At 30.0% G+C, this 18,610-nt stretch overlaps 2 protein-coding genes across 3 annotated transcripts; one reads left to right on the top strand and one right to left on the bottom strand.

The window, feature by feature from the left end:
* Positions 1-3,879: 3,879 nt before the first annotated feature.
* Positions 3,880-5,843, top strand: LOC106769485 (transcription factor bHLH118). Its single transcript, XM_014655127.2, has 3 exons — positions 3,880-4,336; positions 4,639-4,974; positions 5,062-5,843. The coding sequence occupies exons 1-3, from the start codon at positions 4,025-4,027 to the stop codon at positions 5,143-5,145; spliced, it is 732 nt and encodes a 243-aa protein (XP_014510613.1). The 5' UTR covers positions 3,880-4,024; the 3' UTR covers positions 5,146-5,843.
* A 3,205-nt stretch (positions 5,844-9,048) lies between these two features.
* On the bottom strand, positions 9,049-12,055 carry LOC106769470 (receptor-like serine/threonine-protein kinase At4g25390). 2 transcript variants are annotated; one of them, XM_014655104.2, is made up of 2 exons: positions 9,834-12,055; positions 9,049-9,488 (listed from the first exon to the last, which is right to left on the bottom strand). In XM_014655104.2, exons 1-2 carry the CDS (start codon positions 11,810-11,812, stop codon positions 9,248-9,250), a joined length of 2,220 nt encoding a protein of 739 aa, XP_014510590.2. In that variant the 5' UTR covers positions 11,813-12,055; the 3' UTR covers positions 9,049-9,247. The 2 variants fall into 2 exon arrangements, with proteins under 2 accessions (XP_014510590.2, XP_022640421.1); XM_022784700.1 differs by having other exon boundaries at positions 9,049-9,455.
* Positions 12,056-18,610: the final 6,555 nt, after the last annotated feature.

Genomic DNA, 18,610 nt, shown 5'->3' with positions numbered 1-18,610 from the left:
ATATATATATATATATATATATATATATATATATATATATATATATATATATATATATATATATATTATATTAGTTACATGTCAATTGTCAAATAATTTAGATAATTTAGTATAAACTTTGATTAATTTGAAACTAATTGAACTTGAATGTGTTAAAGAAATGTTTTTAATGTTTGTGGCATTAATTTAAACAAATAAAGATATGAGAAAACTCTATTATTTTTCACTATATATAAAATACTAATAGAGATATTAGAAAAAGAGATTAAATTAGTGGAGTGTTAGTAACAACCCTTTTGTTTAATGATGGTCTGCCACCTACCTTACACTTCAAAATCCCCATGAACATTATCCAAAAATCATTGACTACATTTGACCTTGTCTTCTCCTTCTGACATGTCTAAATCACTTCCATTCTCTGGGATTTTCCATAACTGGTTGAGAAACGAACCTTCAAAGAAGATCAATGCCTTTTGCTTTTTTTTATTTTTTATTTTATTTTTGAACGGTGTTTCATATTGCTTTGCTGGAAAGACAATTTTATTTGGCCTGCTGTCACTGAGCCTTCTTTATTATTTATTATTTATTATTTTAAGATGCCATTATTAACTAATAAAGAAAGTGTTGTTAGGGTTTGTGATCTTTGAGGGCCTTGGATAAGGATTCGATCTTATTCCTGATTGTGCTTTAATGTTGGACACTGTCCGTGATATAAGGTCATGGAACATATTAACTTGATTTTTCTTGTAACAGATTCTTAAGTTAATTTTAGTTTATGAAAAAATTAATTATAAAACATCTTTCATTTAGAAATTTTAATTTTATTTTTTTCCATTCTATTCTAAAATTCCTTATAAGAAAACTCCTCTAAACAATGTGTCACACTCACCATTAAGTAAATTTTCAAAACTTTACATTTAGACCTGTGTATTGTTTTTTCAATAATAGATAAAGACAAATAGAAAAATAATTACTATATATATTTTCTAAAAAACACCATGTGCTCTGATCCTTTTAACATTTTAAAATTTGGATGTTGCACAGTTTGGTTGATTCAGTAAAGCAGATGGTGACAGGAAAACCTAAGATACTACAATCAGTCAATTCCATCATGGGATATTTTTCTTTACTCTATTCATATAATAACAATAATACTATATTTCTTATCTTATTTATATTATTATAAATTGAATAATACTTCACTAAATTTAAAAGAAAATTGTTAACTAACTATTTTAAACATTTTTAAAATCTCGAGTTAATTTATTTAATAAATAAATTTGTAGATAAGATAAATGTTTGTCGACTGAAAAACATAAATTTGTCAACTTAATGTTATAATGAGGTTAAGGGCAAAATAGACCTGCCGCCAGAAAAATCTTCCTATTGATAATGTTCCATATTTTTATTTAAAAGGTTGTTGTCATTGCTAATATATAGTTTTCTTATATTACTTGTTCATTTGTTTTTTTGTTTGGTCAAACCCCACATGACATGATCTTTCACCAGAAAGAATTATGGTGTTCGTGCATCTCTCAAATATTCTTGGAGTGATTTATTTATTTTTGAAGAAATATGGTAATAGACAAATAATATAATAAAAAAGTTTGAGAAAAAGATTATTGACAAGTCTAGTTAGAAATAAGACCCATTCATAATATTCATAATATATATAAATAGATGTAAATTTCATCGTACACACCGATTTTATAAAATTAAATTAAGTTTAAAATATACTTCTAACTAATATTTACAGAAAAAAAAATGTTATCTAAATTTAAACTGAGAAAAATAATATGATTCTTGTTATACATCTAGCTTGAATGGTTTACAGTTAATTGAAAATTGTTTATACGACTTTTTGAATTATTGTATAATTAATTAAACACTTTTCTCCATAGGTATTTGAGCTAAGTAGGGTTAAACTAGAATGAATGAAAAGATAGAGGAAAAAGAACAGTGACCAGACAGGGAAAGGATAAAACTTATGTTGTGTGTATTTTTTAAGATTACACATTTTTTATAACAGCATACAGTATAATATTTTTAAATAATTAAAAGGACAGTGTAGGAGTAAAGAATATCGATGTAATTTAATTTATATTTTAAATAAAAAATGTTTTGGTTTGTACTACAAGAATAAACATCCAATAAATGCTAAGTTTCAACGACCACTTTCCTTGTTCTATACGTTTAATGTTCTTTTAATAATATAGCTAGAGTCACTCGGCGCATAAAGCAAAATTTATTTTCCCAAAAAGCTCAAAACTACATTATATGTAACATAAATTAGGTCCAAGTACATCTCAATAAATTAATTATACTAAGCCATAAGTTGATTGCGATTGTTACTAAAGCACATAATTTAGTGTTACTAAAGCACATAATTCTTTTCTCAATCATATCATATTTTTTAATACTTTGTGAAAAATGCTCATTAATATTTTAAGGAAAGTGAATAAAAAACAAAAAAAGTAAAATTCTTTCAATAAAAAATACAATTAATTTACCCTTGCCGTTATTTTCAATGGAAAATTAAAAAATTATTATTAACTCCTTAAGCTTTACTTATAGTAAGATCCTTACTTTATAGGAAAATATTACATGATAAGTAAATACATATAATATGTTAGAAATATGAAAAATATTCAATACTTTGGGTTTTTTTCAAAGTATGAATATTTGTACAAATACGGTATAGAAATATTTTAAATTAATTGTTTAGATCTATACTTTTATAGCATAAAAAAGATAACTAATGAAATTGCACGACTTCTAATCTTGTGGAATATAAATGTTTAAATTAATCTCATATTTCTCAATTAGTTCTAATATCATTCATTAAAATCAAGGTTTTAATTCACATAAAAAATATTTAATAGTTAAGTATACAAGGCTAAACTAAACACTCGCTCAAACCAAAGAAAATCACTCAGAGAAATAAATTAATTATCATTTACACGTAGAAAAAGAAAATCAGATCAAATGAATAATCGAACACGTTGGAAATTTATTTATTTATTTATTTTCTTCATGTTCATCTTTCTCTGAAAAATAAATACGTTTGAAACACTCTAAAACTTTAAACATCACATTTCTTCTAGAGAAAAATTAATTATTAGTTTATCATATTGTATGAAACTATTCCCTTTCACTAACTCAACTTTGATGACCACTCAAAATCCCTTATCTAATTATGTGAACGTTAATGGGAGAGGTAGGAGTCGCATTTATGAACAGTGTCCTCAAATAATTATGCTATAAAACTGAAAGTGAGGTCACTTCTTACGTACACTATGCCTGAAACAATACGAAAAAAGCTTTTGATAATATCTAACTTAAAAACTATTTAATATATTTCGTAATTTAATTTATAAAAAAAGTTATAATATAATTTTTTTTTGAATTTTTTTATTTTTTACACAAATTTGATTTCAATTCTTCAAATAATACTACTTTTTATTAAATTTATAATTTATTTTGTTTTACTGTCTTTCCTTTTCTACCTTTCTCTCTTTTTATAATACTTTTTTTTCGTATCTCTTTCATTGTTATAAAATATGTTGCTGAGACCGTGTTGTTATATAGTATCATTCGTTTTCAAGGGCGTGTGATGATACATATATTTCTTTCTTTTTAAGTATACTTTCACCTAAATGTAAGTTTCATCTTGAATCATTTATATAAACTACTTTTCTAAAAATAAAGAGTATATATATGGTTGGAAATGCAAATAGACTAGAGATAAAGTTAAATTATATTATATAATATATATATATATATATATATATATATATATATATATATNATATATATATATATATATATATATATATATATATATATATGTTTAGAAAAAAATGGAAAAGGTGTCATTAACATTTGTCTGAGAATGTATAGGGGAATCTTTGGCATGTGAGAAGTGAAAAGCTTTGTTGAAATAGGTTATTAGCTCAAATGAAGTGTATCTGTTCCTTCGGCCCCCATATCCAAAATTAAGGGTAGTTTAGAGCACTCATTGAGCATGTTTCCTTTCCAACGAGGCAATGAGCTGGTTATCCAGTTTTCTAATAGTCCCCACCATCACCAGCAACACGAAATCTCCCAACAAGATCTGATTCTGGATGATTATGCTTCACTGGATGATAATCTTTCTGGGAAAAACTTCTCCAGAACCCAATCAGAGAATCTCTTCTATGAGCCAAATAAAAAGAATCATGACTCTAACGAACATATGAAGAAGATGATTCACAAGGAGATCGAAAGGCAAAGGAGACAAGAAATGGCTACCTGCTATGCCTCTCTCAGATCCCTTCTCCCTCTTCAGTTCATCAAGGTGAAACACATATCTTTTTCTTTTTGTTTTTTACTTTCTTGCACTGTTTATAATTAGTTTGTACAACTCCTTGGTTGAGATCACTTAGTTATTTCAATTTTAGTGGATACCCTTTTGGAAATCAGACCACTCCATGAGCTAATTAACTGTTATAGTAACCATTCTCTTTATCAGAATCTAAGTAGAATCTTCTTTATTTCTATTATTCAGATAATTACTGTTGTTTCATAATTACCCTCTTTTTCCTTTTTGGTTATGTTTCAAGGTTTCTGGGTTGCTTAGGGTTTTATAATATTTTTCAGGGAAAGCGTTCAATATCTGACCACATGAACGAGGCAGTGAATTACATAAAGCACATGCAGAACAATATCAAAGAGCTTGTTGCCAAGAGAGATGAACTGAAGAAACTTTCCAACCACAGCAATATGGAAAATAGCCATGAGGGTTTGCATACATCTTGCAACTTTACTGTCCATGAGAATAATGATATTATAGGAATCGAAATCACCAGTGGCTTCATTGAGGAAAGGCCTAAAGTTTCAAAGTTACTGCAGTTACTGATTCAAGAAGGTCTTGAAGTTGTTAGTTGCCTTTCATCCGAAGTCAATGGTAGATTGCTCCACAGTGTGCAGTGTGAGGTAAGAAGTTCAGGGTTTGCTTTTAATTTTATTCTAAAAATTTACTCTGATATGATATTTATTTTCCATATTTTCCATGATTCTCAGGTAAACAGTTCCAACTGTGTAGATCTATCTGAGCTGAGAAGGAAAATTTCCAAAGCATTTCCAGCATTTAGATGTTCTGACTAACTTTGCTGTTGGAGCTGGCTAGGTTCACAATCTCTCCAATAACAGGAAATTTACCATGGCATGCATTTTAGATCGAGAGCTACTATGGTACCTAGAAAAACCTAAAGAGTTTCAGAAGTTATTTTTTGAGTTAACAGTTGAATGAGTTTGAACACGTCAAGAAAAAAGAGAGGAAGAGAATCCTCCATCAAATGGCAACACATTCAACTATTTGTCAACAATAAATAAATGTCATTAAAAAACCTTAAACTTCTCATATTACCTTCGAATTTCTCCTTTTAGACCTTTCAAACTTAATAGACCTAATTGTTTGAATGAGTTTACTTGAAATTTTTGCAATGGAAACTGTCCCATTTTCTCACTTTGAATGGATTCTGTTTCTTTGTTTGGGAAGAAAGAGGGAAGAAGAAAGCAAATTTATGTAACTCAAACCTTTCATTTCTTTTTCCCAATTCCTTCCGTAGTTTTCTGCAATAAAATGGATTCGTTTTCTGTCTTTTTTATCACATTTAACAAGGCGCATTAATTTACCTTCATTGCGTATGTAAATTGTGGTTAACGTGTGGAGTTTATGAGGTTACTTTAGCATAATAGTCTCTCTTATCCATTGAGATTACAAATAATATTGATGATTAATAAACAAATATTAATCATTTTGAGGGTTATGCCATGCTGCCTTTTAGATTTACAGTTACAGAAATGAACAGCAATTGTATCTGCACTGAAAATGCATGGCAAACTTCAGGTGATGATCATATATTTCTTTTTCTAGTATTTTTATTCTTTGAATCTTTAGCTTTAGAAAATAGATATGAAAATAGATATATGGTTTTACTGATATGAAAATAGATATATTTAATTTTCACTTTGTAAGAGTCATAGAAGAAATTTAACACCTAATAAGATTTTTTTTCTCATTATAATTAGTTTTGACAATGATGATAGAAAGAACATTTTGAAAATAAGAAAAATGTATTATATTATTATATGCTTGCTGTGAGCTTTCTAATTTTTCTTTATGGTGAGTTTACACCCCAAACAATGATTTGTGTCATGGCAGTTGTAATTAGGAATTGGTAATTAGGTAGAAAAAATCTTTACATTATATATATATATATATATATATATATATATATATATATATATATATAATATAAGAGGTTAAGTATTTATTATTGGTTTCATAAGAAATAATATATCAAAATGAGTAACCCGGTTCGGCCCACCACGGGTTGGTCACTTAATGAGTTAATCCAACCCGACTCATTTATTGGCGAGCTAAAAAAACTTGAACCCGGCCCGACCTACCACAGGTTAGTGGGTAAACGGGTTGACTCACTAGCCCATTTAATTACATTTTTTTAAAATAAAAAAAAAATACAAACTTTCTATAATTTAAATTTAAACAATTTTCACTCCCAAAAAATTATGTTAAAGACAATTCAAAATAATAATAAAAAGTACAATATAATCCAAATGTCATTAAAAAGCAAACACAAAAAACATAGAAATAAGTTTTTTATATTCATCATTTTTTGTTCTTGTTGTAACCCTTGTTCTTGTTGTCTCCAAATTCACTAATAAAGATTTTCTAATATCAGAACAATTCCAACCATCAATAAAAAAATATTAGTAAAAAAAAAAGAAAACCAGTACTCAACAACAAGTTATTTTTCAACTTTTCTCTCATTCTTCCTGTATAGCAGTGGTACAGTGAGTGACAACAACAATAATGATAGTGTGATACAGTAATGCCATAATGAAGAGTATTTGAGTAGTTTTATCTTATTGTTGAGCACAGTTAATAATTGTTGGGATGCAGAAAGCAATAGCCTCCGTATAAATGGAGGCCCAATAAGATAAATTACCTTTAAAGATGGAAATTGCTAGTAACACCCCCAATTTACTACTAAAACTCTTACTTTCTTTGTACCGAATGAAAGAAGCAAACTTGTGGTTGATGCAACATGTATTTGATAATTGTTCTTCTAAACCTAGTTTTGCTGATTAATCGTGTCTACGAATAGTGACATTATGTTTGTCTCAATTGACAACAATCGAATGAGAATTATTGTCAATAATTTAACAAGCATGTTAGTAGTTAGTTTTTGGATTTTTTATTTGAAAACTATTAATATATCTTTTACTCACATATAAGGTGAGAGGAAGAAAAACTTGTCTACATTATCTTGTGTGAAAAATAAACTATAATAACTTTGTATGTACATTATTCAAAATAATTAATCAAGACCCATCACTTTTATCTGTCTTGAATATTAATTAAATATTTTAAAAAATAAAAATCAATATAAAAATGATATTATCAAATATTTAATGTTAAAAGAATAAATATATTTTTTAATATCATATATGAAGAAAGAAACTATAACTACATAGATATCAAATAAAAATATCAATATTTATTGGACAAAAATAAAATAATTATAGAGAAAAAGTAAAAATAATAAAATATTTCTTTAGAAGTGAGTTAAAAAATTAAAGATTAAATAAAAGTTAATATAAGTTTTTTATATTGTCTAATAAATTAAAATATTTTATTAATTTAAAATAAATATGTAAACGAAGACAGATATAAAAATGGAGTAGATATCAACATATTTGTTTGGTCCTGTACTCATGTTAAAAAAAATCAAGTATTAGAAGATAAATTTGGCTATGAGAACCGATTAATTTGTTATTCCTAATTTGGATAGTGAATAATTATAAATATTGAATATTTAGCCTGGAATAATTATATGAATTGTAAATAAATATTTAAAAACATTTATTACAATTTTGAAATTATATATATATATATATATATATATATATATATATATATATATATATATATATATATATATGTATATATGGAAGTCTCACATTCACTATATATAAGATCAATTTAGAGTATATAAGTATGTATAAATCTCATTTTACAAATTGGTTTTATCATATTGAGTATTGTCTCTGCCACTACACACTGATCGCTGGCTGCGGCATTATTGTCTATCCCTGTCACTTGTGAATATTGAATTGGAGATGATGTTGAAATTTAATTATGAATATGGATGTAATTATTTTAATATTGAAAAACGAAAAGTTGTAATTGTTAAATTTGATCTAGAAATGAAATTGTAATACTAAAACTAGAGTTGTCAAAATGAGTCATAACTCGCGGACCAATCTGGCCCACCACTGGTTTGGACTGAGTTAGGTTTGAAAAAATTGTATTTTTTTATGCGGGTCAAATTTCAACCCGATTCATTTAAACTCGGCTCATGCGGATTGAACCCGTGGTGGACCGAATTGACTCACCAACCCACCTATCTAATTTTATTATATTAAAATTTAATTTTAATTTTATAAAAAAATATTTATTAATTTTTTTCTTGAAAAAATTATTTAAGTTCCCTATTTTCAAAATTAATTAAATACTCATGTTAGGAATAAAAGTTAGTAGTGAAATTTGTTTAAATTTGAATTATAAAAAGTTTGTAATTTTATTATAATTTTAAAAAAATTACCGAGTTTCGAATTTTTTCGTTAATAAATAAATCAAGTTAGATTAACTTACTAAATGATCAATTCATGATAAATTAGACCAAGTCAGGCGGGATGGCCCGTTTTAACAACTTTAACTCAAATGTAATGTAGTAGCAAAACCAAATCTAATTATGCATGAACCAAGTTCATGTCAGCAATATTTTTTATAATGTAATTGGTTGAGATATCCACTGATTTTGCATGCTATCTGAGTTAGTATTTTGGACATTCATTTCCATTTTGTTGTGCACTCAATGCATATTGAAATGAACATAATTATTACCCAAGGTGAAATAATTTTAACATACGAGACATAATCGATTATCAGTCATCCTATTTATTCATTCAACCCCTTCTTTCAGTGCCAAACAAAACCCTCTCACGTCATCATTTTGTCACCAATTTTTTTGACAATAAATACCCAATCCTAGATTTAGCATGTAATAAAATATCATTATGGTTGAAAGTATTTGATAAAATAAAACCAGTTTATAATACATAGTAAATACAAACCTCATTTTACGTTTTGTAAAATTAAGGTATACTTAAACTACTCTTAACAAATATAAGAATTTTCTTTACATACTCGGTCGTACTTCCCAAACATAGTATCTTTGGACAAATGTGCCCCAGTTCTACTATCACAACCATTAACACAATCACATGAGAAAAGCTTATACAAAGATTCTTCTGCTTCAAAGAATTTAACCATTTCAAATTCCGATTTTCGCTTACAACTGGTATTACCGGCATGGCTCTTCAACCTAGAAATACATACTGTAAAGCCGAGACAAATTCTACAAAAGCAGTAAACAGTAATGGACCACAAATACAACAAAAGAATAACTTGTGTAGTAAAAAAATATATGTTACTATTTCATTTCTTAAATCAAGATTGCAAACTACCAAAAGATGAACATCACTCAAGGAATGCCTATAAGTCAGTATGAAAAAATGTCTCAAGTATGTAAATCTAATGTACACAGATCAAACACTGGTATGAGAAGAAAGAAAACTGAAAGAATTAGGACCATGGCTTTCCCCTCCTAAATCCCTATACATTTGGGTAAACTTCCACTGCCAGTATACTAGTTTAACGTGTAATGAAATTGTGTTATCTGATATCAGAAGGAGAAAATTACCTTCCTTTTCTCCTAGACTTGAAAGGGTAGCGAGAAGGGGTTGAAGGAGAGTACTCAACAGGCAATTGGGGTGGTTCCAACACCCCACTGAGCATTCCGACAACCTCCTTCATTGAAGGACGACGAATAGGTGACTTCTGCAGACAAAGCAAAGCCACCTTGATGCAGAGAAGAGTCTGCTCTTTATCCAACAACTGCAGAGACTCATCAACCAACTCTAAAAGCTTCCCATTTCGTGCACAATGGCGTGCCCAGGAAAGTAGATTCGCTCTCTGAAACTCAGACAAAGGTGAACCACTCACTTGAAGTGGTCGCCGCCCAGAAATTATGACAAGCAACAATACCCCAAAACTATACACATCAGACTTCTCAGTCACATCCCCACCATAGCCACACTCAGGAGCCACATAACACACAGTTCCCCTCATACTAGGAGTACTGCTAACACCACCACTCTTTGGAATCTCCCCACTTGCAGAATCAAAGCTATTATTCCTCCTTCCTCTCCATAACTCACCACTCAATCCATCCATCCACCAATCCATGTTCCCACGGTTGTTTCTGCTCCTACTCTTTCCCTTCCTTTTATCCAATGCATCATCACTCACCCACCAATCATCACCATTCTCAATATTATTATTCTTTACATCCCCACCCTTCCTCTTCTTCTTTTTCTTCTTATCCTTCTTTTCGTTCTCCTCAAAACACTCATCTTTCCACCAATCCCTCACGGTCTTTCTCTTCCTCTTCACAACCCCGTCAAACTTCTCCTCTTCCATTGACTCCCACCATTCCATTTCCTTCACCCTTCTCTTCTTCTTTTTCTTCTTGGTCTCTTCCTTTCCCATCTCCACATCCCCACATTCAATTCCACCCTTCACCCTCTCCTTATTCACATCCCTTCCAATCCACTCCATCACATAATCCTTAACCTTCTTACTCTCCCCACTCCCAACGTCATTCTCATGCTTCCACCACCAATCCCTCACCGAGTTACTCTTCAACCCTTTCCCGTTCATCTTCTTCGCATCCTCCTTCTCAAACCCCGGCGACGCCCCTGCCACCGCCAAACCCGTCTCTGGCGAAGTCATCGCCATCATCGCCGCAGTCTCTGGCGAAGGAGATTGCTCCACCCCCAAGCTACCTTCTTCCATAAAAACACTGTGAGTACTCGCCACCGATCCGCAATCCTCAACCTCCTCCTCCTTCACCTTCCGCTTCTCTTCATCATTATTAACACTACCACACTCCAGGACCTCAATTTCAAACCTCGGAGGCTCCGAGCTCAACCTCGCTAACCCGAAGTCGCCAATTCTGGGAGAGAAATCCCTATCAAGCAAAACGTTACTCGGCTTTATGTCGCCGTGGATAACAGGGGGGTCACAGGAGTGGAGAAAGTGAATTCCTTTGGCTATATTGAGAATGATTGAGAAGCGGGTGTTCCAGTTCGAGAGTTCGGGGCACTTGCGGTGCAAAAGCGCGTCTTGGAGGTTACCGTTTTGCATGAGCTCGTAGACCAAGAGGAAGCGGCGTCGTTTGGGGTCAGAGGAGAAGTGCGTGGCGGTGATGACATGGGGAGAGAGGAGCTTGGAGGCGAAAAAAAGCTCGTTGTGGAACTCCCGCTCGCCCTGGTGTGAGGAGGCAGAGTCCATGAGTTTGACAGCGACGGGGACACCGGCGAGGGTGCCGGCGAATACGGGACCAAAGCCGCCGTGGCCGAGGCGGGAGGAGAAGGAATTGGTGGCGCGGCGGAGGACGGAGAAGGAGAGGCGGTGCGGGGGGGAAGAGGAAGGAGGAGGAGGAGGAGGGTGGGCGGCGCGTTTGCGGGTGAGGGTACGGTGGAGGCAGAGGAAGAGGAAGAGGAAGAGAAGGAGGAGGAAGAAGGCTGAGATGGTGACGGCGAGGAGAGGTATGAAAAAGTGGTGATGATGATGATGTGGCGGTGTGTCTGATGAGGTGGAGAGTTGTCGGGATGGCATGTTGGAGATGTTGTTGGATGGTTGGATTCAAGTTGTCTTGGAGAATGGGTTGTTCATGGTTTTGGTGTTGTGAAGAGATGAAGAGAAGAAGAAGAATAGTTGGTTGTTAAGAGTTTGGTGTCTGTGTCTGCAGAAGAGTGTGTAGAATGAAAGTGCAATGTGTCAAAGTGATCTGAGATGACTGTTTCTTGCTGGACTGAGGTTGTTTTTCTTTTGTTTGCATAGTGAGAGTCAGACAACGACATTATCATACTATTTTTTGTGTTTCTTTTCAAAACAATACTATTATTAACTCTGATGTGATTACTTAATATAATAAAGGTGAGTTAACTTCACTAATATATAGTTTATGAATAAAAAAACTTAATTACAGTTTAACTTAAGAAAGAAAATATACTTTTTTATAAAATAAATTTAATCCATTCGTATAAAATTATTATTTCAAACAATAACCTTTTACTAAGTAAAACTTACCTCTCCCAAGCATAAATTAGTATCTGAGTAAAACTCTACTAGATACAAAGTGTTTCTATTAAGCATATTTAAGAAAGCAAAACAACATAATTTTATTGATAAAAACTACCAAATTTAAATCATTAATAAACAAGGTTGTTGGTTGGGGATGGGAGAAATTTCATACTTTAATATCCATTACTAAAATTTCCAATAAAATATTAAACAAGTGTCTTAAATGATACTATTCCACTTAAATAAATTAATTATTTGTTTGTTATAGAGTGAATACGAATAATTAATATGCCTTTACTCATTGTCTAGTCTCTTATAATTAAATTATCTAAATAAATGTATTAGATGTAAAAAAATCTTATTAATTGAATAATGGTTTTTAATTTAACTTTCTAAATTTATGTTTTATTTAAATTTATAAAATTAAGCAGTTTTAAATTTGTCAAATTTTTTTAAACTCGTAATTTATTTATTTTAGATTAAATATGTTTTTAGTCTCTATGTTATTAAGCGGTTTTTGTTTTATTCCATCTTTCAAAGTAAGGTACATTTTAGTTCTCCTCCTTAAGAAAACTTTGATTTTAATCCTCCAAAACTAACACCGTTAAAAACTAGCTGATGTGACTAACGGTACAGACACGGTTTTATTTTTCTGTGCTGAGTCAGTATTTCTCATTTTTTCTCCCTCTCTCTTCCTTCCATCTTTCACCCAACCTCCTCACCATGCAAAAAGTCATTCATAGTGTCCTTGTCGTCCTCTGCAAAACCTATGCCCAAGGCCCTCTTTCGCCCAAGGCCCTCTTTTTGTTCCCCCAACTTAGAACACATTAGGGGTTTGCCATCCTCGTTCCATTTGCACAACAAGACTAAAGTCTCTTCTTTAGAGCAGGGAAAAATTGCTTCCGCTACACGCCGCACCACAGCCTCCACCGAATCAGCTACTGCTAGCCGCGAGGTGAGTGTCACCATCGTCACCGATTAGAAAAGTTAAAAGAAAAAAAATGTCAAAATAACATTAGCTTCCCTTAAAAGGAGAGGCACACTGAGGATTAAGAAAGAAAAACCAGATAAATATTAGATGATGAGAGAAAATGTATACCAGTTCCGCTGGAAATTTCAACTCGAGGCTGATCATCCTTTGTCTTTCCTTGTCCCAGAGGTTGTGCAGAGCAAACGAATAAATATGAGTTGAACCAAATCAGAGAACAATGATCGACCACATGCATCAATCCCCATTAGCTATTAATTGTAGTACAAACTACAAAATATAAGCTAAGATAATTAGATCAATTAACACTATAGAAAATAAATGAACTTACAATAATCTCTGCAATAACTTTGGGTTTCCTTAAGGGTTTTAGAAGATATGTCAGTCCCTTTGAGACCACAAGAACAAGGCATATCTGCAAAATAGTTAGGGGAAACGCAAAATCAAAAGGGTCGTCTCCCTGAAACATGCCATTTGATGTGGCTTTCATAGATGTCGGGCAAGCATTTCCAGATGTAAAATTGGAAGCCATTCCAATAGTCCAAAATCCACAGCTAACGCAGATCCACCTAATTTTGAAAGGTGAGCGTGGTGGAGGATGGTTGCACACGGGGGTTTCGTGGTTGATGGTGGTGGCCACTGTGGTAGAGTCGGAGGGAGAGGGAGAGGGAGAGGGAGAGTGAGGGAGAGAAGTCGCGAAAGATTGACCAGAGTAAAAAAAAATGACATGGCACACTACTGTTAGTCACATCAATTTTTTTTTTTACGGTATTAGTTTTGGAAGACTAAAATCAAAGTTTTCTTAAAAAAGATGACTAAAATGTAACTTACTTTGAAAGAAGGACTAAAATCAAAATCGTTTGAAAATATAAAGACTAAAAAATTATTTAACCCATTTATTTTAAAATATTCTTATTTTATTTATATTTATATTTTATAATATAATTTTATTCGCTATTACATATATGAATTCCCGCAAATGTAAAATATTTTGCATGTACTTTTTGAAAAGTATTTAATAAATAATGAAATAATTTTCTTTTAATACAGAAAAAGTATAAGTGGACAAAAGAGTTGAACTTTGCTAAAACGTGTTAAAAGAGTTGAATTTTGAATACTGATAACTCTTTAAGGCAATTAAAATTTAAGAAAACAACAAAAAGGAATGAACTTATTTCAATTTAAATAAAAGTAAAGGCATAAAGTTATAATATAGAAAAAAGAATAAATAGATAATTTTATTTTTAATTTTACAAAACTTGTAAAATATACTACCAATTGTGACAAGTTTGATGTGTACATCAAAGTCTAACCGTACATTAGACGTTTCCTATAAGCTTTTTTTTTTTTTAATACTCAAACTTCTTACGCATTCTATATTCTGACTTTGACTTTCTTTAGAACTGTGAATTCTTATCTTTTTCTGTATAGTGCTCTTTCTATTATCTATTTATTTATTAAGTAGTTATCTGTTTCTTGTGTTTTGGTTTGCTTGTGTTTATGTGCATAGCTACAATTGCAGCACTGCCCAGGAATTTATTTATTTATTTATTAGTACTCTGTTTCTTGTTTTGTAGTTTTTTGTTGTATTTATCTGCACAGCTACAATTGCAACACAGGCTGGGGATTGATGTTACTGAATTGACTTTTTCTCAGTGTATATGTAAAAAGCACTTTTCCAGTTGCTATCATTTTTCTTTTCATGTTTACATTATTACAACAAAAAAATCGGTTCCTTAATTTCATAATATTATAAGTCATGTCACATACTCATTGTTTCACATTGATTGTCTCTTTTATTTTAATGCAAGCCCAAGGAAAAAAAAAAACTAAGAATAGTATTTTAGAGAAGATATATGTTATATGGGGGTTAATTTTGATTGGTAATTAACTAAATAGGTTTAGTACTTAAGTAACTACTTAAGGAGAAGTATTAATGAAAAAACTCACATTTGAAAAATAAATTATTAAAATTTTAAATAAATTTAAATTTCACGTTAAATAAATATGTGAAAATTCAACAACGTAAGTTCAATTTTAAAAATTCATTAACTTAGAGTTTTGAATTAGAAATGTATAAATTTTTCTATCCTGACAATTATTAGTCAAACGATCAATTTTTTTTGTTAAGTGAAATTAAATCATTAGATTGAAACACGATAAAAATTGAACTGTTAAATTGAAACAAATTAACTTAAAAATTATTCGTGTTTAAAACATGTTTGGAATGTAATTAAGTTGATTATAATTAAAAATTTAACACAAAGTTTATAAATAGAGGTTTGAGATAAGAATAATGATACCATGACAAACTTTTACATTCATTTGATACATAATATAAGGATAAAATGATCATAAAAGTATAAATTTTTGTATTTTTTAAGAAAAAAAAAAGAAAAAATAGTGTCAAATAAATATAAAAAATTTAAGTGTGTCAAATAATCATTTTTCTTGAAATAAAGAAGTATGTTACATATTAATTAAACATTTATTGTTTTTATAATATGAATTGAATTTACTTTAATATTTGAAGGACCTTTAACAAATATTTCTTATTAAGATTGATAAATAAATAGTCTGTTTAAGAAAAGACTCACTCGTACACTCAAAACAATATATAATATCAATTATTTATGTATGTGTAATATTTTCTTAACAAGTTCTTGCTCCTAAGACTTACCAATTAATTTATAATGCTAAAAGAAGTTGTCTTACAAGGGGATTACTATGAAACCTACTACTTTTGTCGTAGCATGGTTTACATAAAATATGATGAATTATTAAAGATGAAGAGAAGATGTGAAAAGTAGGGTTTGAGAGGTTGGCATGAGAAGTGGAGAGTAGGTGATTTTCCTTTTTACTTCCTTTTATGCTTCTTCAAACTTCCAACTTCTTTTCTTTCTTCAAACCAACCTTCTTTAGGTCATCATCATTCATGGTAATAGTAGAAGACCACCAAAAACTCTTTGTTATTTTCTTTTGCTAGATTTTGACTTTCTAATCTACTCATTAATAATCTCTCTCGATTTTGGTTATTTGGGATATACATATATAGGAAAAAGTTTCATTATTTTTCATTGTTATTTTATGTAAAAAATTTACTCGAAAGGAATTTAAATGCAAAGAAAATATTAATTAACTAGTGATTGATTTGTTTCAAAGAAAATGTTTAACAATATTTTTAATATGTTTTTAGCTTGATCATTAATAAAAATGATAATTAATTAATTATTTACTCCTTACTATAAACACATTATTACTTAAATTATAGATTGAATGCATGACTTTGAACCCATCTCTTTATTACCTAGTTCAGCCATGCTATTAATTTTCATTGTAATATAATTTTTTATGGATTTATCATGCAATAAACTAATATATTCAAATAGGTACACCAATAATTAGAAAAATATAATTATTAACAAACTTCCTCTGCTTTTTATCCAAAGGGAAGAGAGAAATTTCTATTCAGAGAAAAAGACACTGTTTTTAGTCAACTTTCACAGCATTTACATCTATTAAAATCTTTTCTTTTTTCTGCAATTTTTAAATAATATTTTATATTAACATAAAAAAAAATATCCATCTTTGGAGATGAATTAATTTCCTTCTGCATGTCACCGTGTGAGTGCCTTTATTGCGGAAAGTGGTGTGACAATTATGGATATTTATTATCGTTCTAAAAATAAAAATCATAAAGTGAAACAGATGGTGCCCATAACATAACTATTTTTTCTCATTTATGACACACTTTGCAACTTTTACAACAGAGTTTCTATTTTTCTTTGTATGTTCGAATTTTTTGTTAATTTAAACAAACTCACTTAATAAAGTAATCTTCCTAATGTCTGTATTTCGTCTTCCAAAACGTATTTTAAACTCGAGATCTAATTTAAGATGAATATATATCTTCTTGATAAGTTAATGGTTTAATAATTGTTTTAAATAGCTAAATCTTTTAATTAGTTTCTTAGCGAATAAAAGATTAAAAAAATATTTAAAGGTTATGCCAATTTTATTTTCTTTGTAATTTCTATTGTTTTTTTTTTCTAAATTAAAAGTAAAATTTATTGAAAATCTAAATATGAGAAAATTAAGTGTATATTTCATAATGAATAAAACCCATAAATAAACTATGTTAATATTTTGAGTTAAAAATTAAGTCAATTATTTATATAAGTTGTGTTTCGATTATAAGATTGATGTTATTTTTTTACTAAATTTTGAGTATTCTAATCGTTTGTCCTTCACATTATTCGGTCAAACTAGGATGTTATGTGCATAAGGTAGTTCAGTGTTAAAGTCAATAAAGATTCGGCGAATTGATCAGTTAATGTGTATTGATCAGTTAATGTGTAATAATTTCAATCACTTACCTCTTTACTTCAAACCTGTATTTATAGATTTTGAAGTATGTTTGGGATTACTAACAGCCTAATAATGGCAGGCCCAATTGGTATTAATCATATTTAATAATAAACTAATCTCCGTCAAATCTAATTATTGTTTAAGAGTGACTATTCGCCGCTCAGTCACTCGATGATCTCATTGATATTTATGACTATATAGACTATCTAGTCTAAGATTAACCGAGTCATCATTCAGTATAAGTTGAACTTGTGATTTATTGATTTTGAATTGTTTTTAATGAATTTCGCACCTCTAAATTTTATTTGCAAAATGTTGCTTGAGAGATATTTTTACTTTCTTCTTAGCGTTGATTATTATTATTTTAATTCAAACAACTTATTTTACACTCAAAATCGTGTGAATTGGTTCATTTCCTTAAAATATTGCTCTTTCGTACAAAATTATTTGACTAAAATTTATAAAATAAACTATTAGATACGAATGCACTGTCTAGAATCAAAGAAGAAAGTGATTGATCTATGAACACATAGGCACACATGAAAAGGATGGTGGTTGGACTTGTAGGGTATCCTTGTCCATGGAGGACACAACAATGGATTTCATGTGGGACTAAGTCATAACTAACTAAAGAGAAAATTTTCATTAGGCACAATTAATTTGTATACAAATTAAAAACTAAAATAGATAGACTCTCTAAGAAACTTTATATAAATTAACTCATTCATAAACTAATGTATTTCTCTTTTTTCATCTGTAAATTCTTAAAGAATTTATTTTCTAAACCTGATTTGTCTAATCGGTAAAATTGAGATTTATATAAAGAATTTATAGCTATTTAGAATTAAACTTAGCTAATTTTTTCTAATCTTTTTTTCTTAAAGGGAATGTGTGCTTAGAGTTGGATGCAACTGGTAAGCCAAGAAAGCAACTCCCGCAATCTATGGCTGCAAAAGTCAAGTTTTCCAAACCTA

Source organism: Vigna radiata, chromosome 1 (assembly GCF_000741045.1).
Source record: "Vigna radiata var. radiata cultivar VC1973A chromosome 1, Vradiata_ver6, whole genome shotgun sequence".
Taxonomy (NCBI): domain Eukaryota; kingdom Viridiplantae; phylum Streptophyta; class Magnoliopsida; order Fabales; family Fabaceae; genus Vigna; species Vigna radiata.
The sequence above is the reverse complement of the archived record's forward strand: the minus strand, read 5'-3'. Positions and strand labels throughout refer to the sequence as shown.